Source organism: Puntigrus tetrazona, chromosome 19 (assembly GCF_018831695.1).
Source record: "Puntigrus tetrazona isolate hp1 chromosome 19, ASM1883169v1, whole genome shotgun sequence".
NCBI classification, from domain to species: domain Eukaryota; kingdom Metazoa; phylum Chordata; class Actinopteri; order Cypriniformes; family Cyprinidae; genus Puntigrus; species Puntigrus tetrazona.
In genome coordinates this window covers 6,702,483-6,725,960 of record NC_056717.1, presented here as the reverse complement: position 1 = coordinate 6,725,960, position 23,478 = coordinate 6,702,483, and the positions used below count along the sequence as shown (strand labels likewise).

The following is a 23,478-nucleotide window of genomic DNA, read 5'->3' as shown; positions in this document are numbered from 1 at the left end:
AAGTGTATTTTTTACGACAAGAAATAGGACGCGTGGTGTATTAGAAGTTGGTACAGTAACCTATATGTTAACCAGTGATATCTGTCTATCTATCTATCTATCTATCTATCTATCTATCTATCTATCTATCTATCTATCTATCTGGCTGCATGTGCACGTCTGTCTTTATGTCAGTGATGGGTAGTTAGATAGACATAAGCTGAATGTGGACTGCATGCATATTTAATGCAATTCTTTTGCCTTTTTGTTGTTCTTTCTTTAGGCCTCTGGCATTCTCTGTGTCTGTCTTTCTTTCCTTTAAAATCCGGCACAATGCTGCGTAAGTTCAGTTCAGAGGGCGCCTTGTTGGAGCTGGATTTCCTGCCCTGGGGGATAGAGATGGGACCCCGGACACCTTGGACGATCAGCCAGATGGAGCCTCAGCCTCCTATCCTTGCACCCCAGATGCAAAGTCAGGGAGTGCTGGAAAGGGGGAGCTTAAGAGAGATCACAGCATTAGTGTGGAAAATCTGGTGGACTTGGAGAAGGACCCCGGGTTACTGAAAGTGACGAATCTTAATGAGAGTTTTAAAGCGTACAGCGACAGCCAGCTCACTGCCAACGTCAAAGGCAGCTGTGAGAGTGTGGGAAAGTGTGAAGGCCAGCCCTACTCGACGTCATCCTCGCTGAAATCCGGCCATATGCCCGTCTCCCCGAAACCTCCCCACCATCACCGGCAGCAGGCTCGGGCCAAACTGACAGCTGCTAAATTACACCTTAAAAGCTTGTTTGGACAGGTAGGTTCTTTAGAGTATAGATAATGACATTCAGAAAACTAATTCAAAAATCACGTGGACAGTTTGATCATTCATCAGGACACAATTCTAAACATTTTTCAACTGGTCCGATTTAATTATTATTAATATTTTTTTTTTATTCCTAAATATAGCAGTTTTAAATGTGTTTTTAACAACTAACACTACTGTTGAAAAGTTTGGGGTCGGTATAATTATTTTAAATTTTTAAAATGCTTTCGAAATGCATCTCAAGCTCACCCAGGCTGCATTTGTGTTCAAATATTATTCAGATTTTAAATAGCTGCTCTTTATTTCAATGTGTTTAATTATGTAATTTATTCTGGTGTATCAAAGTTGAATTTTCAGCATCATTACTTCAGTGTCACATATTTCAAAAATCATTATAATGTATTGTTTTGCCCCTCAAGAAACATTATTATTATTACAGTTAAAAACAATTGTGCTCCTTCATATTTTGTTGAAATGTGACACTGATTTCTGATTAATAGCGTTTTAAAATGAAAGTATTTTGTAACATTATACACTAGCTGTCGTTCCGATCAGTTCAGTGTGTCCTTGGTCAGTAAAATTATTCTTCTAGAAAGAAAATATTACAGACGCCAAATGAACTGAACGGCACTGTCGTTCTGATTTGTTTTTGAAACACACACACACACACATTGGTTTTTGTGGTTTGTGGTGACCCTCCCTAAATGTAACAGTTTTATACCGTACAAATCTAACCACTGTAGTGTAAATCAGTGACGGCCATATTCATAATTACTTGCAAAAGTATGGCTTAGAGCGGCGGACCTCACTGATTCATTTATCATTGTCCACCCAGTCTAGCTTAGGCCAAGACAATCAGAAAAGCTTCAATATGTCAGCCAGCTGGATAACATTATCTCAATTGAGTTTGCAGAATTTGCAAAAAAGTGGTACTTTAAACGTCACAGAAACCAATAAATAAAAGATCATGTAACAGAGTAAGCACTGGACTGATATGGCAAAACACCGGTCCTTCAGCTGGTCTGAAACTTTCTCCCACTGGCCCGGGGCCATCGAACCATCTTTATTGTTGAACCCTGTTTATATTTTGTACAGTACAAGATGTCTTTCACATACATCAGGAGCAGCTCTGCTTATTCAGAACTCGCAGGCCAAGTGTGATGAAGTCAAAGACACGAATGCAGTTGCATTACACAAGTGTCCAAGCTGACCGTGAATCGGTTTTACCCCCGAGATATAATGCTGCTTTGTCCAAACAGCGAAAGGAGAAGCGAGCTCTGAAAGGGGAACTGAATGTTCTGGCGTCGTAGAAAGGGAATCGCGCTATTGATGCAAATGCGCGCGTTTTTTTTTTTCTGTTCGATGACAATAGCGTGGCAAGAAATCGCGAAGAGATACAAAATCGGTCGTTCTTTGTAATATTTTGGCCTCTGATAGATCCGGCTTTGTGAGAATGCTTTCCATGACGTAACGCCTCCATGACATTTGTTTAAGTCATGGAACATTTGTGTAAATGATACTTCCTTAAAGTCTTGAATCAAGTCGTGTCATCGTGACAGTGTTATGCGTATCGGTGACCTCTTGCTCTTCTGCACTCAAGGGTTCGCCGCAGTCTTCTCATTCAAATCTGGCCAATGCAGAGCACAGAGAGAACGTCACCAGGTAAAGTCAACCGCCTCCGTTTTATCGTTTGGCCTGTTCTCCGTCAAAACAAGACCTTGCCGGCCCATTGTTATTGATTCCGCACCATTATTATTTTTTTCTTCTGGATGTCTTTGTAACGTATCCTCTCACCCTCTTGTCTCTCTCAGCGCTAAAGAGAGGCGTTCTCGAATGCCTTTCCTCCGCCAGTGGAGTCAGGTGGGCCACGGCAAAGCTCGGCTCAGCAGGGCGGAGATGGAAAGTTGGGCCAAGTCCCTCGACGCGTTGCTGGAAAGCAGAGGTGAGCGCTCGAGTCGCCAGGCGGCTGGTCAAAGGACGCCCGCGAGACACTGCTGCGTCACGCGGGCCATGCTAGAGCAAAGCTGTTGTTCCGCTAACTTTGACCTGGAACGCTGTTCTTGGAAATTGAGATATTTATGGCCGACTGCCCATCCATGCTTGAAATGTTGTTTTAATGAAAATGATACGTGCAGAGAGCGTCATATCCTGCCTAATATTAATACCGGTAACATAATAAACTAGAATTAAAGAATGTATACTTTAACGCAGCAAGGGCGCAGTAGGTTTGTCAAAATTGATGGTAAAGACGTTTATTAAAAAAGCTTCAATTTGACTAAATCAGTTTACACAAAAATAATTAAGGTTTCAACTAGAGCTGTCAAACGGTTAATTACGACTAATCGCATCAAAAAGAAACGTTTTGTTTATGTAATATATATGTGCGTGTATTGTGCATATAAGAATACGTTTAAGAAAAATATACTGAATGTGTTTATATAAACTATATAAATGCAAATAATATATACTGAATGTGTGTACATATACATAATAAATACACAGTACGCATTGCATATATTACATGAAAACGTTTATTTTGAATGCGATTAGTGTTTTACAGCACTATTTTTTTATATATTTATATATTTATATAATTAGAAATGTTTCTTGAGCAGCAAAGCAGCGTATTAAATTGACTTCTGAAGGATCATGGGACACGTTAGACTGGAGTAATGATGCTAAAAGTTGCTCTGCAAATCACTGATTTTATTACTGTATTAATCAAAATACAGTAAACCGCAATAGATTAGCTGTACGTCTGATCAATTTATGAACAGTATTGCACAGGCCAGGTTGGTTTGTGTTCAGTATAATTCCGCGGTTCAGTTAAGAAACTCATTTGTTACATCATTGAAACACCCTTGAAACTGCTTCCTCTTGACATTGAGGAACCGCTTTCATGTGTAGCTTGAGGCACGAGTTTCCGGAGAATTCCCAAATAACATGGAACGAGATGAAGAAACTAGATAACGGGTAATAATGAGCTTTCCCCTCAGAGGCCGGGAGCACGGATCTGTAACCGCACGAATTAAACCACCAAGAGTTTTAACGTTTTCAGAAGGAAATGAGAGTGGAGCTTGTTTGGGCTCGATGCCAGGATTCTGTGAACGACTTTTAACGGATAAAAGAGTCCAAGCACAAGGTCTCTTGATAGGAGTGACGTTCAGTTGGATTTCTTAGAAAAGCAACAGACGGGATGAATTGTGGTATCATTGAAGTTCACAGTGTTTAGTACTGAATATGTTTGGGAGCAATAATAAGTAAGCAATGATAATTACTGCTGACCTTGAATGGGAGAATGAAATGCATGTCTCGTAGCAAGTTCTAAGAAACTAGGCTTTTATTATTAGTGCAGCTTGCAAACAGTGGACTAATGGTGATATGGTTATGTTTCGCACCTGACGTCATGGTTCTTTATTATTAAGAGCACTTAATGATTAACAGGATCTGGTCATTTAAATCTCTTGGACAGCTGCTGAACTGAGAAAAGTAGTAGTAATTTTTTTTAATTGGAAGTAGATTATCAACGTGACAGACCTCTTATAAATCTAATAATACACATGAAGCACAACTGAGACTGTTTGCACACAGTGTAATATGGATTCAGTCTAGTCTGCCACGGCTGTTTTGGAAACTAGTACTGTACATATATACATAATACTGTTGGTGCTTTCTTTAAATAGGGTATTGTTTAATGGGAAAAAAACAAATCCCACGGAGAGATCTAACTGTGATTCATCACATCCAAAATAACAATGTACTGTGTATATTTATTATGGATAAGTACAAAAACATGCAAGTATATATTTAAGAAATTTGATATTAAGTATATTTATATATGATATAAAAATACATTTTATGCATATACATGTAAATAATTTCCAAATATATACAGCATGTGTGTATTTCTATAAACCGTACATTATAAATAACATGTTTGTGTACTGTGGTTATGTACAAACTTTAATTTGGGAATTAATCGCAATAATCATTTGACAGCAATAATTTGTATTTTCTTTTGCTTTGAAAATGTTAAGGCTGCGATGCCTCTTAAATTACAACCATTTAAATTATACTGTAATTGTATAATTACTTCCATGTAATCTGTAATCTGATATTTCTTGAATTTTCCATATTACAACATTTCTGAAAGCAACACAGCAACATTTCTAAAAAAAAAAAAAAAAAAATACACTCATTGAGCAAACATCCTGCGGCCTATTTCTACAGCATGATTGGAAATGAATAAATTGTATTTTTGCTGTGATTGGTTCAACTATAATATTCAGAATTGTCTGGAAAAAATATTTATCATTAACTATAAACTTATTTTTCATGCTTTATGTCATTACTTTTTTATTTGTATTTATTTTTTATTTTATTTTTTAACTTTCATTTCCTATTTTATAATATAATATTTATACAATTATTTATTTATCTAACTATTTATGTTTATTTTCATCTTAATTTATCCCCAAATTTATTTCCAGATTTATGTCTACTTTTACTTTTCCATCTGTCGTTTGAATGATTTTGTAGAGTGTGTGCCGGGTGTTTTTTGGTGTCTGGACTGGATGAAATGTGGGAACAGCAGTATGTTGTAACTCCCGAGCCCTGCCCCCGTCCAACATCTATTTTCTCACTTCAGAGTGTCGCAACCTGCAGTTTAAGTGTTTTGAGAAAAACAGAGGGAAGGAAGGCCTGTGACGTGAGATAAACCCTCATGATATCCCTGTCCAAAGCTGTGTAATGTGACGCGTGTGGGTGTGTGGCTGAACACACGTCTGAGTCTCTAACCCCCATTCGTAAACAGAAATAGCTGCTTGTTCTCCCCAAAGTTCATTACGGTTCTTTCTCTTCAGTGGGCGTCACGGTCTTCGAGGCCTTCCTGCGATCCGAGTTCAGTGAAGAAAACCTGCAGTTCTACACGGCCTGTGAGCAGTACGGACAGTCGTCCAATAAATTCAGCCTGCAGAGACGGGCCAAAATGATTGCTGAGACTTACATCCAGCCTGGTGCTCCCAGAGAGGTAGAGTTATCCGCATCCGTTTACTGCTTTAAAAAGATCATCTCCAAAATGTCCAAGCTGTTTTTTCTCATACAATGAAAATACATAGCAATAGTCCATGTGACAAATTTCAGCAATGCCACAGACGTTTTAAATTAGCCTTTAAATGTTGGAAATAGAGTTTTTGACAAATCTATCATAGAGTTAAATAAATATATTGGTCATTTTAGAGCTTCTTAGTCCGTGAAAATTAATAAAAGCTAAATAAATTCCAGTCCTTACACAAATTTGTCATATGACTACAGAAGAATATTTTTGTATGATTTAATAAAAAAAAAAAAAAAAAAAAATATATATATATATATATATATATAATATTATTATTATTATTATTATTTATTATTATTATTATTTATTTATTTTTTGAGCTTGATACATTATTGATGATTTATAAAAGCAAAGTAAATTTATCTTACAAATCTCAGTGACTTCAGAAGAAAAATAGCACTGTATGTAATAACTTTTTTTCTGTGTGCATTATACAAGTAAATTTCGGGCTTTCCTTGCACAAATCTCATGTTTATATTATTTATATTCATGTACTCTCAAGTCTTTCATATGTCTTCAGAAGTCTGAAGCATACATTTTTGAAAAACCAATAACAAAAATGAATTTTTAGCACTTGATAGCATTGGTCTATATTATAAAAATTCGGTACATTTTGGTAATTTCCTCACACAAATCTACCATGTGACTTTAGAAGACATATTATTGCTCTTTTGTTGATTTTGGTGGCTTCTTTTGTCATCATTTGTGAGTCACTGAGTCATTTAGCAGATGCTTTTATCCAATGTAAATAATATAATATTAATCGGTTTTCTTTGCCTTGTCTGTTATAAAAGCAAAGATCATTTTGACTATCCTTCAGAATATTTGTGAACCGTCAATGTCTTTTCCCACCACTTTCAGGTGAACCTGGACAGTAAGACGAGAGAACTGACCCTGGAGCTCCTCAAAGCCCCCTCGCACACGTGCCTCTCTCACGCCCAGAGGCGCATCTACTGCCTCCTGGAAATGGACTGTTACCCCCGTTTCCTCCAGTCGGAGATCTACCTCGCATTACTGAGGGATTCATATGAAAACTAAGAGCGGGCGAAATGTCCGAAAGCGGGTTCATCCTAAAAACTGAACGGACATCATGCGTGGACAGTGGAGACTGCAAACGTCTAAAATCATCGGAACTACTGAAGAGAAACAGAAAGGGGATCGTCTTGAACGCCATCGTCTTGAGGCAATGAGGAATGAAGTGCTTCGAACATTTTACAAGCAGGAGTTTTACTTGCTAGATATCACTGGACTAAATGGCATGTTGACCGGCAACAAAAGGAAGAAACACGTCTGGCAAGAAAGGGCTGTTCAGTGAAAGTCTGGAGCGATCATCAGGGTCAGACCATCCTTTGACTCCACCTGCATGTGGTTACAAAGAAATGGCACTAACGACTCATTCCTCAAATTTATCAATAATTATAGAATATAGCTAAATGCATAAACGAAAACTCCAGCTCTCAGCAAGACAAAAATTCAAACGGCCCGCTATCCGAATAAGCAATATGAACACCATTACGTTAAATAAAAGTTGAAAGCGTCCTCGGAGGCCAGACGGATGGTTTGTGTTTAAAATGCGTATTAGCACACTGTGATTTTACGGTCACGGATTGCATACTAAAGCTGCTGTACAAGTCATTCGTTTCAATACTTTTGACTCGAGATAAAGATCTGGGCCCGGTTGCATGGAAGTCTTTAAGCAATTTGACTTAGGGCTATTCCCGAGGGGGGAAAAAACTCCCTGAGCTAAGAGATTTCTTTTTAAGATCGTTGCAACAAACGTCACCGATACCGAAGTGTTTAAACGAAGCATTTCACAGTAGTTTCTGGCAACATATGGTGACGGGCGCCGCAGTTGCCATAGTTACCACAATAAATACAAACTTAACTAAAACGCCAACAAATAAACGAGCGCTGGCTGTTTCTACGTCGCCTTGTATGCAGGCGTTACCGAAGAAAGCGCCCTTTCTTCTATCAGGAAGATAAAACATTACACAAATCTAACTAATTAAAGGCATACATTAATTTATATCGTTATTTCATGTAATAATTGATTAATAATCGTTTACATATTTATAATAATCGATATTAATCTCAATTACAACTCCATTTTCCTAACAAAATACATAATTGAAAACCTGCAAGTCAAGTTTTTTACAGTTTCATGTTACGGTAGTCATTGCCATACTATGCATATATTATATTTTATTTGCGCAGGTCTTAAAAATGTCCCAAGTGTTTAATCTGTGCTTGAAAATCCTAAAAATACTGCGTTTAAGATTACTTGAAGCCGTTTTGATCCCTTACATTTATCAAGGTGAAATGGTTGCCAGGGACTTTGTAGCAACACTTAAGCGAAGACTTAAGCGATTAAGGGAAATACTTAAGTGACAGCCTTAACTTCCCTTAAGTAAACCCTGCCATCCATGTTTCTCTAAGGGTACCTTTAACCTTATAATTAAGGGTTTTCTTGTCTTAAGGGTCATGCAACCGGCCCTTGGCCCTTTTAAAAATCTAAATAGTACGAACTGATGTTATTATAAAGGTTTTTTAGGTAATTGTAGAAGTCGGTAAATGTCACACATACTTAAATGACACTCTAAATGGTTTAAAATGCAGACATCAGTGCTAATACCATCCCATAAGCACACATACATTTCCTACTTCTTCAGTTAAAGAGCAAATGATCTGAAGAGCACTGTATTCTTATTATTGTGCACCTATGTCCACTTGATCATCTGAAAGGCAACATTTTTATCACGTATATTCCAGATGAACGCACACAGTGAAAACTTGAGAATGAAGGGCTGTGATGTGCTGTTTGTATTTTAGTGGCTCTAGATGATATCTGCTGTGACTGACACACTGAAGACGGTACATGTATTATTACTGTAGACATGCGCTAATGTTCTCCAAGGCTTAAATCTGTTCGAGTATACTATAAATGATTTCCTTAAGGGAATGATGTAATTATGTGATCAGTGTACAAGAATGAGCATCAGATGACCATTAAGAGTCTTTATGTTTGTTTGAGAGCAGAGATGAAATTGAATCGAAAGGAACAAAATGTTCAACCATTTAATTTATTTCCACAAAAAAAAAAAAAAAAACGTCTGTACTTGCATAGACCCGTTTGTAAAAAAACATGATAAAAGATCATATTATAGAATTGCGATTATAAAAGCACAAGCCATAAAATGAATAGCTGTAGTTTATAAATAGGACTGATAAAAAAATAAAAAAAAAAGTTACATATGGCTGTTGATGTTATTTTCATTAGAGGTCTTTTTCACTTTTGTGGTTTAATAAAAATTTCTAAAAATCTTTTTTTCCTCATTTCTTTGCGATGCCCTTTTCTGTTCTTAAAGGGACAGTTCATCCAAAAACAAAATGTCCGTCATTAATTAGTCACACTCATGTTGTTTCAAATGAAGACATTTTGAATTTAATGATTTCTTTTCCTCCATAGTAAGCAACACAACTGACAATTTCAAGGCCCAAAATGGTAGCAAAGACCTTAAAATACCTCTAAAACAGTCCATCTGCCATCAGTGGTTCAACATTAATGTTATGAAGCTTCGAGAATGCTTTTTGTGAGCAAAGAAAACTAAAATAATGACTTTATTCAACAATTCTCTTACGCGTCAGTCTTTCTACGTCAGAAAATTTGTTATTTTTGTCTACTTTGCACATGAAAAGCATTCACGTAGCTTCATAACATTAAGGCTGAAGCACTTTTAACAATATCCTTACTACTTTTTTGGGCCTTGTGTTGCTGTCTATGGGAGCTTCAGAAATGTCTCAAGTTCATCAAAAATATATTTATTTGGGTTTTGAAAATGAACGGTCTGGAACGATACAAGGATGAGTAATTAACAACAGAATTTGAATCTTCGTGTGAAGTAGCCCTTTCGGTCACCAGGGCCGTGTGCTGCGATACTCTTGTTTCTGTCGGACCCACTGGGCCGTACAGCGGCTCTCCCCGACCGTCCACGACCATCCTCCTCTCCCTGCACCCCTCTCCGTCTCAGCCGCTCCACCTTTCCTCCACTCCTCTGCTCTGATCTTTGACGCTTTGGTCTGCAGCTCTTCTTTGCGGTCCAGGGGTGTTATGGAGGTCTGCTCCTGAACGTGATCTTTCTTGGCACCGGCAATCGTCGGAAGAGACACAACCTGGCCTTGAAGATGCGGTCTGGAAAAGAAGAGGAAAAAAACAACGAAAGATGGAGAGGAAAAAAGCAGAACATTGAGCAAATGATTTCAAGTGCATTCAGTACAAGGCCAAGGCTGGGAAGAGAAGCAGCAAGTAGAAGGAACTGATAAAGTAGGAACATGCACATACTGTATTTTCTGTTTTGAGTCATAACTAGGCCCGCACAGAACATGCACACTTTTGTGACTGTTTATTTAATTTTTTGCACTGAATATAAAAGAAAAATGCTGAATGGTTTGCATATAATAAACCGTTCTGAGAGTACTGGACTCTTAGCTACAGCTGAAAGCATTATCATATTAAACTAAATATTTAATAAACTATATTTTAACTATTACTTTTTTTTTTGCATTTGGCAAACTGTAAAACATGCAAATAATAAATAAATAAAGCTTATGAAATCAATGTTCACATCAATGTTTTCCCTTGTGAAAAGTGCACTTAAAAGAGGGCTTAAAATAAACAATGCAAACTGAATGTATTATTTTTCAACACTTGAACCAATATTAAGTGCAATTATATGAAAATACATTCTAACTTGCATTTAATAAATTATATTAAATGCAATTATGTGAACTTGAGTGTATTTGATACAATTAATAAGGACGCAAGTTAACAACTTTCATAATTTTATTCTCTTTGAAATATGGTAAAAATGTACTGCATTGGATTTATGGTTAGCTAAAATATACTTTAATGTATAATAAATATAAATAAAAGAGATAAAATGATAAAATACTTTTTCTTTTTAAGCAGTGCAAACATTTTTTGCATAAAATATACTTTAAAAGTACATTTTAAAAGTGCTTTTTTGTATGTGTACTTATGATGTACTGTAAATGCATTCAAGTGGGCTTTCACTTCATTAATATTATCTGCAAACGCAATTACATTAAAAATATACTTCTAGACCTGAAGTACGCGACAAATCAAAATGCAAAACTTGGTCAGAGACCTTTTTGTCCTCCAAAAAACCCCATTACCAAAGCAGGACAGTACGAGGCGAATTATGCAGCAAATTTGCATGCTCCGGATTAATGGTTTGCTCAAATCCTACCCCTCATGAGCTAAAAGTGATGTTTGGCACGGCGAACCTCATTAACCAACAAATTCAGCAGAAACCTCCAGCGCTTTCTGCAGAATTCAGTAGGAGTGGATTCTGTGGAGGCCTAGTCATTACCTCGCTCTCATTCCCTGGTGCTTTCTTCGGTATTCGCTTTCAATGCACATGTAAATAAAGCAGCAAGCGGCACCAGGAGAAAGTGACTCTCACAAAGGTTATGTGAGAAAAGCCCGACCTTTCTGAAGTGTGTTTGTGTCCCACTGCATCTGCGTTTGCCCCTGTGTCACACACTCTCTCACAGAGCTCTGCTGTCAGCCCTGAGGAAGCACACACGACAGCTACTAATGGTTTACTAATGTGGGTTCCTGCGGTCCATCGTAGCGCTTCACGCCGCGCCGTGTTAAATGGTTGATTGCGGTTCAAGCGGTGCATTACCTGGAAGCTTCAAGGGTCTCTTCTGCTGTTCCGCCAATAATTGCCCGAGGTCTCGGCTGTTGATATGGCGACTGTAGAGGTTGCTCCTGGCAACCAGACCCTGGTGGCTACAGGATATGAGGAAATGGACAAACAACAGCGATAGAGGTACGGGACGGAGGGCCGAGGAGAAGGGACGGGAGGGAAAAGGGAGATACGAAAGAAAAAAAAATGAAAGAAATGAACGATTAAAAAGTAAAAGGTGATGGAAAAAAAAAAAGGGCACAAATAAAACGGAATTAAATATAACCTCAAACGCAAAATTCAAAACCCAACATTGCATGAAAACAAATTCAAGTGAAAGAGGACACAGGCAATGATTGTGTAACATGACGGTGGTTTTTTTAATCTCACTTAATCGCAACTTAATGTCTGGTTTTCTTTCGGACATTGGAGTTGCAGTCAAATGAAGGGCTGATATTTTAGGTCTTAAAATATCAAAGGAAGAGGAAACTTGAACCGCAAGCTTTTCTCGAAACCATTTATTCTGAGCCATTTTGCATTTTAACCTTTAAACTGATATAATTGCCATTTTAGTGGAGGTATGCAGTTCTAGAAGAGCTGAGTTCCTCATCTCAACTACACTACAACTACGTCTGACTACCAGAAAGTAAGCAGAAACTTCTTTATATTTCGCATGAGATGTATTGTTTTAGAATTTTCAAACAATACAAACTTCTATTTTTGCAAAATGCTCTATGCTTTTTGCCCGGAAAGACATTATTATACCATGAAATAACAGTTTTAACAAATTACTGTTTTACTGCTATTGTACTGCTGCTTTTTTTTTTTTAAGTTATTAATTTCTCATATTTCTCGAGATAAAAATATGGACCGAAACCAAGCTTCTGAGGTGCACCTGACAGTTTAGTCTCTAACACATAACATCCTATTTCCTTTACAGTCTGTTATAATGTGACGAATTAATTTATTGACAAGTGATTAAAGAATACTTCAAAATTTTTTTAATTGTAACTTTTATTACTTGCTGCTCAGGACAGAGGAGGTTTGACAGTCGAGGGTCAACACTATAGGAAACTGACCTGTAAAAACTCTATTCTGTCTTCTAAAACACTCTTATTGGAAAAGGTACAGAAAAGACCAAAAGGGATTCCCATTTAATTACAAATGTGTATTATCAAATCAGATCGTTCATACTCTCACAAGCCAGAAAGCTAAATCATAAAGGTTTAGTTCAGTCAAACAATAAAAATTCTGTCATGACTTTATCATCAAGCTGTTTTTCGCTCGTATTTTATCTGTCGAACACAAAGATTCTACAGAATCTTTTGAAGGTTCTTCAAAATTCTTCTTTTGAGTTCCACAGAAAAAATAACAAAAGTCTAAGTAAAGAATGACATCAGTTTTGATGTTTAGATGAACTGTCTTTCCAAAAGGAAAAGTTCAGCTAACGATGAAAATTTGAGAGTTTCTCACCTACAGACCAACTAAGATACAAATGTTTCTTCATTTTTTAACAGATTTAGAGAAATGTAGCATTACTTGCTCACCAAAGCATCCTCTGCAGTGAATGGGTGCCGTCAAAATGTCCAAACAGCTGATAAAATTTTGAAATCATATTTCTACATTTGTAACTTTTTTTTTACATTTTCCTTCATAACATATTACTTGAAATACACTTGTAATTTTTTTTGATACAAGAAACAAATAGAAATGTGCCAATTAATAATACAGTCAATATATTTTCACCAATAAGGACAAGACTATCATATAAAATTAAATGCAGAACGTCTTACAAGTAAAGTATTACAGCTGGCCTTCCCTGCTTTACTGCATTTTAGCGGAATAAAACAATCTGAAGTGAATAACATCTTAATGGATTAGTCGTGTGGATTACTTGTGAATTATCGTCATGTTTTTATCAGCCGTTTAGATTCTCATTATGGCGGCACCCATTCACTGCAGAGGATACGCTGGTCAAAGGATGTAATTCTCCAATGCTGTTCCCATGAAGAAACGAAACCGTCTACATCTCGGATGGCCGGAGGTGGAGGAAACATTTGGCAGATTTTCAATTCTGGGTAAACTACTCCTTTAATATGAACTAGCTAAGAAGTTAAAGACAGTGTTAAAGACTGAGGGTCAATGAAAGCTGAGCCTAGATCTATTTAGAGAGCTAGCATGGAATGAGGGAATGAGGAAAAAGAGAGAAAAGCGTGCGGTTAAAAAGAAAATGGGTTCGTCGACAAAATGTGAGTGTCATAATCGGGGAAGTCAATGCATAAAACGAGCATGTCATAATCAGAGATGAAAGAAGGAGAAGGAGAAAGAGAGAGGAGAGGAGGAGACATGTTTAGCGCTTCTCCAAAAGAAAGTGGTCAAGGCCGCTTACGTGTTAGAAGAATAAACAGGCCACGTATCTGACCTTTACGAGGTACACAGAGATACACTAATGATGCAGTAATGAGCTGAATTCACATTCCTGCCGCCAACTCGTCCATGCACTTATCTAACACAGGAAGTGGCTCATAGCGAACACGAACGACCTTAGTGTCTCTTCGCTTTCATTCCCACAGAGAGAATGCTCTCAGCCGCCAAAATAAGCCCCAGATGGAAAAAGCGAAGAGGATGCAATGTAAATATTTGCAAGCAAAGTGCTAGATTTAGACCGAAGTATGCCGTAACCGGCCGTGAGGTGTGGCTGAGATGTACCTGGTGCGCTTGGCCCTGCAGCTGTCGTTGAGCTGGGAGGAGGGGGTCCCGGGGGCCGCGGCGGGGCGGAGCGGGGCCCGGCTGGGGGAGGATCCCACGCTGAGCGAACGGGACTGAGGAGATGACGGAAGCAGAGGGGGAGAGAGGGGGGGACCCGCGGGGCGAACGAATGGCCAGGGGAGAGCCCTCTGCTCCTCCCGAACCACTGCGGAAGAGACCAAGCGACTCCTCTTACCGATTCCTTAGCAGTTACATCTTTTAATAGTTTTAAGGAAAATGTATGTGAGAAAGTGAAATGCTGTATGTTTTTGATTCACTAAAAATATGTTCAATTGGGCTACACGGGTAAACTGGATGTTGTTCGAAAAATTCGAATCTCGAAAATGAATATGCTGAGGTATTAGACTATACTTAGTGGCTTAACACTGGCTTTGAATAAGAGCAGATTTTTTGTTCCACCTTGACACCTGTATACCTGCAGGATTTAGATGCTCACAGGCCCCTGATTACAACTCTAATACGTCTAAACTAGGACTGAGAGTATTTGTTGCTTGCAAAAAGCCTGTGATCGCTGAAAAAAAAGCTTTCCTAAGAGCTCAAAAAAAAACTGACGGACCAAATCAAGACATTTGAGGAATAATGGGAGGCCTGTTTCCTGCTCAAACTATTTATTACAGCGGCTGGGTGATGTCAGCATTCGGCTAGTTGGCGTAAATGTCAGCTGCTAGCGTTTTTGTTGTGCCAACTGGTTAAATATACGACACGGAGACTATGAGTAACCCACCTTCTCTTTCCATTAGTGAATACGGCTTGATCTCTCCCTCTGGCTTTTTTGGGTGAGCTTTTCTCAACTGGACCGCTGTGATAGTCAGAAAGAGCCAAAAGACACAAACCGTCACGATTGAGAATGAGTCTGGAGCAAGCAAGCAGTTAAACAGCACACTGTACTCTTCACACAAATTCATATCCATGGGCATAATGCATATATCGATCATCATCCCACTGCACTTAGGGGAAAACGTATAGCACTCATCTATAATTGAATTTTAAAGGGGAACAGCAAGGGATCTCATAAGGAAGTGAGGTTGTAAGCGAGTTATGAGTGCAGAGGAACAGTCTATAGTGAGTGGACCTCCTCTAAATCATGAATGTACAATAAAGGAGTGATAAGTAAGGTGGAAGCCGGGTGACAGTGGGGTAGGGGAGGGGATCAATAAGATATTCAATGTCCTTACAAAAATCCGTACATCCCCTGATCCGTCGAAGGGGAGGGAGGTGTTCCTGGATGGATTTCATGAGACAAAAGCACTTGAACAATTGGTGTTTTGAGATGTTTGTATGTTAAACTCAGTCTAGGGCAGCTGCTAACTATAAACAGCCCTGATCTGGGCTCGGCGAGTGCACTAAATGCACTGGAAATGTTTTTGCTTATTACAATACAAAAATAAAACGCTTTGATGGTTTAGATCAAGAAATGCACTTGATTTAAATACAGAAGCACTGAAAATACGAAACTATAAAAGAACCAAAAAAGACAGCAGTGAGCATTCTGGACAAGCACAACAAAAAACAGGCTTTTCTTCAATGAACTGAGGAATCTGCTGAATGTATTTTGCTAACAAGTCGGCAAAAGAATATTGTTTACGTTTTAGAGAAGCTTTAAGGTTTTGGCTTTTTTTCTGCATTCAATTTTAGCCTTAAGTTCCTCACCAGTTGGCTGATAAATATATTTGGAACATGACATGCAAGTTTGATTTTATGAAACATAGCCTATCCCTGTTATGCAAGTGAACTTGTGATCCTTATCATCTTTCTGAAAAAAAACAAAACAGATTTTTTTTTTTACTCAAACCAGGAAATAGTAATAAATGACATTTTTTTAGTATTATTAGACTCTTAAAACATAATTAATATTTTAGTTTATATTTTTATAATTTAGTTAAATATTTTATACATTTTTATTAGTTTAGTTTTTATTACACATTTTAGGATTTCTCAATTTATTATTAACTAACGTTTATTTTTTTAAAAATACATTAAGTTTGTATTTTTAGGTTTTAATATTATAAATATTTTAGACATTATTAATATTTAATTTCAATGAAATGACTTTGAATGTTCATTAAACAACACTAACAGCAAGGATTAAAATAATGAGTAGTCAAAAGAAGTTTTTTTTTTTTAATGGCAGGTATTTCCTTGTCACCGTCTGTGTGTAGCTTGGAAGCGGTTCAAGCTAAATTGCTTGCAAAACTTTGAGGAAGAAAAGAAGAATAAAGAGAGGAGTAATTTCAATACAGTGCTGCCTCAAACGCACTATAATGAGGAGAACGGGAGGTTGTTGTCCTGAGAGAAGGCAATGAACACTGGCACAGATCCAGAACAACATTCCAAACCCACATAAGAACACAAAAGAACAGCGATGCAGTCAGGCATTACCTGATCTACTCTGGAAGAATCCACTGAACACCACAAAGTTATTCACCTGACAACAACAAGTGTGAAAGGACAAGAAATTAATCAAATACATCATAACAATCAGGTTTTGCAACGGTCATATACACACCTAAACAGTATTGTATAAAGTCTGATTGTGTAAGAACACGTTTTAATAATACGGTATGAAGTCGTTTTCATCAAGTGCTGTAATCTGGTTGGTTTCGATTCCAAACTGAAATGCAATTTGGATTTCTGAGAAGACTAACACCGTTTTCTCCTAGCCGTGTGTGACACAATTATCTGCACGGGACTTCACCCCTCACTGCAAAACACGCTCTGATCGGCTGTGCACCATGCGGCCCCTTCATTTTTTTTTTTTTTAAAGGCGGATCGTACCTGAGGAACGCTGTTCTTGAGATCATAGTGCTTTTCTAGAAATGACAGGAATTTAGGAGAAGGTCTATCGTACGCCATCTGTTCAGGCTCCACCCGTTCGTGCTGCTCAATCAGAGAATAGGATCAGAACAGGGAAAACATTACGCACAAAAAATACAAACAGTTTAAACAGACTGTTGGGTAGCAAAAACAGATGGGTTTGTGTACTTTTCTACTGTACATAATAAAAAAAGAATAGCTTAATCGAAGATTAAACCGTCGCAGTTTACTCACCATCATGTTGTGAGTAAAATAGATTATGTAAAATGTTTATGCTGCTCTTTTCAACGCAAGCCCCAGCATAACAAACAGCATAAACACAGTCTTTGTCTGAGAAACTAAAAATGCAAGCATTTTAACTTTATTTACTATTATTTAGTTTCACTTCTGCAAATTCAACCTTGCCATACAACATTGGATTATGTTAATGCTGTCCAGCGATTAATCGTGATTAATTGCATCCAAAATTAAGGTTTTTGCATATTAATATATGGGTGTGTACTAGGGTTGCAAGAAAACAGGCGATAGTGGTTTATTGCTAATCAAAGAACTGGCTGGAATATATGACTATACTCATATAATTTATATGACATAAATATATTTAAAATATAAATGTTACATACTTTTCTTTAATATACAGATGTGTTTGTATTTACATACACATAATAAATATACACAGTAGACACACACACACGTATTATGTGAACAAAAACTTTTATTTTGATTAGTTGCACTTAATCGTTTGACAGCACTAGTTTTTATGTGTATACCTTTAGCAAAGTTGAAACGCATAGAAACCACCGTTAACATCAAACCTGGTCTTCATGGGGCAAGTCTGAATATGTGCACTTGTAAATACGTTTTAAAGCTACAGTGAAGGGGAAAATGGTTTGGGAATAAAGAATTGCATTCGAGTTTGTCCTTCAGACTTCAGACCTTGATTTTATGATTTTGTCGCATGGAAAAGAGCAGCGTGAACATTCTCAGAAACACCTCCTTTTAGTAACACGGCTAAAATGAGGGTATACAAATGACGAGCTAAACCAGCTAAACCAGGCTAAACCAGGCTGCCGACAGACACTCACTTTCAGCATGAAGTCAAAGAGCTCGAGTCCATAGCCGTGTCTCTGCAGCGTCTCGGTCACGTAGAAATCCAGCACGCACAACGGCTCGGTTTCCAAATGCGCCCCCCGTTGGTCCTGGATGCAATTACAACGTACAGTAAATCACAGATGTTTCAAAGTGTGCAAACTCCACAACGAGCAAACACTTACGAGTAAAAACAGCTTCTTGTAGCCGACCTTCAGAAAGCCAACAACGACCCCCCTTCCTCTGGTGAAGAAAAGACAGGAAGAGGGAGTCAAATGCTGTTATTAACAGCAGAAGCTAACGTGTTTATATGTAATGGAAATGAAAAAACAGGAAGGAGAGAGGTCAGCCGTATTGACATGTAAATAGATTAAATCTGAAGCTGGGGGAGGGATAGAGAAAGCGAGAGAACCCGTTCTGCTCTCCGTCTTTCAGGAGGTAGAGGTGGTGTCTGTTGGCCTGGAGCTTAGCAGCGCTGGTTATAGGAGCAGGCAGCTGCTGGGCCTGAAGAGAAACACACACACACACACACACACACACACACATGACATAATGACAGACTCCGAACTGACAGTGAGTGACAGCCGCGAGCTCAACAAGAGACAAAAGACAGTCATTAGCACCTTAGAGGAGGCTTTGCCCAGCTCATCTAGAACCGTGCTGATCTGAAGAAGAGGATCTGGCCTGGAGAACAAAAACAAGGTATTTTAGGAATCTCACACAGAAATTAGCATTTAACATTCCAGTTACGCAAGTCACGCGCACACCTGTACAAAGCGTAACTGCTTTTATAGCCGGGCGATATATTGTAACAGGGTTTTAAATAGACGGCACCGACATCAAGGTGCTCAGAGGCTGATATAAGAAAATATATACATATAATTGATCTTTGATGAGTGCAGTTTTCTTTCTGTGTCAACAGATTTCATATTAAAACATTGGGTGGGACAGATCAAAGGGCTTGTCCTATTTTTCTAAACAGCTAATATAGCTAATTATATCTTAGTTGTGAATCATGATTTGTTCCAAGGGTAGGTAGAGCAATGGTTCTCCACCAGGGGGCATCTGCGGGGACCCCAGCAAGCGCTTATATAATAACCTTTATTCAAATATTTTATTTAGTTTATACATGAGATATCAGCTTAGTTATGAGGGCATTTGAATATTGTCTCGAACAAAAGAGAGCATTTTCCAAAATGTTGGCAAACACTGTGCTTGAGATCTTAATTAAAATAAACATTTTGGTCTGTTCTACCAAAAATACTTTCAGCTGCCAAAAGCACAATCTGTCAATATTCTTGATTTGTCACATTAACGTATATAACTATATCATAGTCCAAACTCAAAAGATGCATCCTAAATTGCATTTTTATGCACTAGGACTTATTAACGGTGTTAAAAAAAAGAAGTGCACTTTAAATAACTGGATGATGCACTTACATGTCACAGCTTTAATTACTGTTGTAATGTTAATTATTAACAAGAAAAAAATATATATATATATATATATATATATATATATATATTATTAATAATATATATATATATATATATATATATATATATATATATATATATATATATATATATATATATATATATAAAATCAGCATGATCTCGCTGCAATTTGATTGCTGGTTATATAAGAATCTTTTGGTGAATTTTAAAATTATTGCATTTATTGTAATGTATGATACGGTGCGGTTTATGGAGAGAATGCACCACAAATTCCTTCATGTAATGGCTTTTTCTTGCATTGCTCAGAAAATATGGAATCCGTTACCATCTTCCATTAGAAATGTTCCTAATGTTTATAATGTTTTAACCGTTATTGTTATTTATTATTTGATTGTATTTGTGATGCATTCTATTTACGTTTTTTATTTTAAATTCAATAAATACACGAATATCGATTAAAATCCATCTATCCGTCCGTCTGTCGCATGGTGTGATTTCTTGTAGTTTAATTACAGTGAAGTCTGTTGGCGTCTCGCTGAATCAGCACGCTTCAGATTAAACCCATGGCCTGGCCGATGAAAACAGATTCATGTCAGATTAGTTTTTTACTCAGGGCCGCGTCTGCATCCCCTGACGTCAAGCCCTCCCTATAGAAACAGGCTCATCCTTACAGGAAAGACGTGACAAAGACGACCTGGTCCACACGCTAATAAAAGAGCCCCCTAACCCCCGCAGCCGTGTATAACACACAACTGTATGAACCGCTGTTACGAGACAAAAGCAGCGCACGCTGCAAACAGACTCCACCCGGTTCTCCCGGCACACATTAAAACACACATTACCTCCCGTGCGCTTTCCGACCTGCACTCAAGTTGTTATCCAGCGCCGTAATTCTCTCGGGGAAAAGCGCATTCAGGTCGAAAGGGAAATCCATCGTGAGGACGGAACTGAAATCTTAAGACAATACACTACTAATGCCCCGCCGCAGATACAGATGCATTTATCACAGTGCCAATCGATTCTCACTGCATCACCGGCCCGCGCTTAAAACACCAGCTCCACATCGGTGCCGCTTCGGTAGCAGTGAAGGCACGGGTGTACGGCGGCGCTAGCAGCGCTTCTTCTGCGCTCCCATTGTTTGTGTCCCTCCCTTGTGCAGCGGGACGAGCGCCGGCGGTCAGCTGTAGTACACCGACACGCGCGCCTGCAGGAGGCGACGCGATGCCGCAGAGGTCGCGCAGCGCCTGCTAATCTCTTAGAGTCTATATCTCTTGATATAGCGCTAAAACGTAAACAAAAAAACTATTAGACAGCTGCAGAAGTCTGCGGCTTCGGAAGATTTATTTCCGTTTCCTCTTGGCAACGACGCACAACTTTGGGCTGCATAGCAACCAAACATAGCTAGCAGACAACTATATAAATGCAGCAAAATTTAAACACTTTAGCTCTTAAAAATTTATTTATCAATGACAATATTGATTTCCAGCAAATACTAGGGAATGCTGTATGTATTATGTTATGAACAGTTGTGAGTTAAACTGGTATACTTATTTCCGTGGCGTGATATATATTTTCAACTATACAAATATCCCATTCTCAGTTCAAATAAAGTCATAAAACGGCACGCATATTTTTTTAAAAATTGTAAGGAAGAAAATAAGAAAAACAGTAATTATATGACTTCACAAAAATAAGCTTATATTTTAATTCAGGCAGATATTTTGCTACCCTGCCTGCAGCATTAGGACCCTGCTAAATATCTTGCACGCTGCGTGGTTCTTTTCATTTTGGGGTTGCTGCAGTTGCTCGTGTGATGGTGAATATTCTTTATTATTTTACGTATTATATATATATATATATTAGTTTTATCATTATATCATGTACTGTAAGCACAGTTTAGTGCGTTGTAATTATATTTGTTTTAAAATGAAGAGAGTATGTATTGAAGAGCTGAAAAACGGCGCTGCGGCGCTTATGGCCTCGCCCTCGTGATCAAATCCGCCGTCAGTCCGTCGAGAAGCACGCTTCATCTAGTGTCACTTGATGTTTTGCAGGTCATTTTTACTTGAACTGAACTGAACTGGGATGTTTTGGGAAACCAAATTTCAGAGAATGTGCCCAAGCTGCAGCAGTTTCCCGGTGAGTGTGAAGTGTAACGGTATTTTTATTTATCTTCAGGGGTTTTCAGACCGGTCATAGCTGCCTAGGACGGTGGTCTTCTGAACCCATGTGCGGTTCTGTGATACTTGCAGACTGAAAACCCCTGATATCCATTATTGCATGTAATGATGAATCATTAGACTAGAGTCTCTGATTTACTCATGAAGCTCTTCACAGTGCACTGAACACATGCACTACAGAGCACAATGGTTTTTAGTGGTTTGGTTGTTTCTAAATGTACGTTTTGAACAGATTTGGTGGGAGGAACAGACGCTGCCAGGTAGCTGATGTCAACGTCTGACAACCAGTGGGTAAGAGCTAGTTCATGCCAAGTACATCTTATTATACTTTTCAAAAGAATCATCTTGACTTGTCCGTTATCGCATGTATTGATGAATCATTAGACTAGAGTCTCTGATTTACTCATGAAGCTCTTCACAGTGCACTGAACACATGCTCTGCAGCTTATATAATCGAGAAGAAATTACTTGGACTCTTTCAAAATGTTTACATCTCGTTTTTTACAGATTGGATGGAAGGAAGAGATGTTGCCAGCTACTGGCTGATCTCCAATAATTGACTACCAATGGGTAAGAATTATTTATACCAAGAATGCCACGAATAATTGATCATTTTCGAAGGACTCATCTTGACTTGTCCATTATCGCATGTAATGATGAATCATTAGACTAGAGTCTCTGATTTACTCATGAAGCTCTTCACAGTGCACTGAACACATGCACTACAGAGCACGAATGGTTTTTAGTGGTTTTGGTTGTCCTTCATGAGTACCTTTTTAACCTTTTAGGTTGGATTCCCGCTGGACGGTTAATGGCGACACTTGATAACTAGTGGGTAAGAAGTTGTTCCTTTTCTTCTTTGCCAGCGTGGCCCGTGAACATGCTCTAAAAAAGTGTTAATTTTCAAGGTTATCAACTAAGGGTGTGAAGCCAATACGGCCGTGGTCTCCAGCCCTTGAAGCTACATAAGGTTGGTGTCCTAGCAGCGTTTCAGATGTTTTATCAGTGATGTGCAATGACGATTCAACAGACTAGAGTTTCTGATGACGACCTGAAGATATTTGCATTACCGAGCACAGCTTTTGAACATTTACTATGTTTTGTGACACAGAACGTCTAGATAACATTGGTTTAAACTTGTTTAGGTTGAAGTGATAGCAGAGCGACTTGCCAATGATGGGTGAACTTCTTCTTTGAAAGCACAGATCTGTCTCTCCGTAAGTATGAGTCCTGTGAATGTGACTTTGGTTATAACTGGGTGTTAATGATGAGTGCGTTGTTCGGTTTCACTGAAACGCAATGAAGTAACTTTCTCGCGGCGCACTGAAACACAGAGCGACATTGAATACACTTATTTTCCCCATTTGTAATCTAATCTACTTGTTTTCTTTTAAGGACAGAGGTTTATGCCATACCAGAAGAGTCACGGAGACCGTTGTCAAGCTTTGTAGTATTGTGTAACTTGCACCCGTTCCAGTGTCATTTGTATATCATTCCCAGTTTGAGAGAGACTTTTCTTTTGCATTTAATAAAAATCACTATAACGGCTGAATAAA

General features: G+C 38.2%; 2 protein-coding genes, 1 long non-coding RNA gene and 2 other non-coding genes across 7 annotated transcripts; 4 read left to right on the top strand and 1 right to left on the bottom strand.

Annotated features, from left to right (window-relative positions):
• Window positions 1–266: 266 nt before the first annotated feature.
• On the top strand, window positions 267–9,222 carry si:ch211-152p11.4 (regulator of G-protein signaling 2). Its single transcript, XM_043217257.1, is given in 6 exon segments — window positions 267–367; window positions 370–776; window positions 2,386–2,447; window positions 2,597–2,727; window positions 5,648–5,814; window positions 6,763–9,222. Coding segments are annotated over 6 exon segments (999 nt in total). The 5' UTR covers window positions 267–312; the 3' UTR covers window positions 6,940–9,222.
• On the bottom strand, window positions 8,976–21,121 carry atat1 (alpha tubulin acetyltransferase 1). Its single transcript, XM_043217258.1, is given in 14 exon segments — window positions 8,976–10,090; window positions 11,410–11,498; window positions 11,500–11,512; window positions 11,610–11,716; window positions 14,322–14,526; window positions 15,106–15,180; window positions 15,557–15,602; window positions 16,761–16,806; window positions 17,157–17,258; window positions 18,281–18,394; window positions 18,470–18,527; window positions 18,697–18,788; window positions 18,908–18,968; window positions 20,585–21,121. Coding segments are annotated over 14 exon segments (1,377 nt in total). The 5' UTR covers window positions 20,677–21,121; the 3' UTR covers window positions 8,976–9,813.
• LOC122323439 lies at window positions 18,858–23,478 on the top strand. Of its 3 annotated transcripts, none has more exons than XR_006247006.1 (8): window positions 18,858–18,986; window positions 21,797–21,881; window positions 22,155–22,213; window positions 22,430–22,492; window positions 22,711–22,757; window positions 22,831–22,892; window positions 23,068–23,139; window positions 23,318–23,478. It is a non-coding gene; the product is annotated as an uncharacterized LOC122323439 (long non-coding RNA). The 3 variants fall into 3 exon arrangements; XR_006247005.1 differs by lacking the exon at window positions 18,858–18,986 and adding an exon at window positions 21,478–21,558 and having other exon boundaries at window positions 23,323–23,478; XR_006247004.1 differs by lacking the exon at window positions 18,858–18,986 and adding an exon at window positions 21,478–21,558.
• On the top strand, window positions 22,024–22,090 carry LOC122324261. Its single transcript, XR_006247131.1, has one exon. It is a non-coding gene; the product is annotated as a small nucleolar RNA SNORD52 (small nucleolar RNA).
• LOC122324260 lies at window positions 22,572–22,638 on the top strand. The gene has a single exon (XR_006247130.1). It is a non-coding gene; the product is annotated as a small nucleolar RNA SNORD52 (small nucleolar RNA).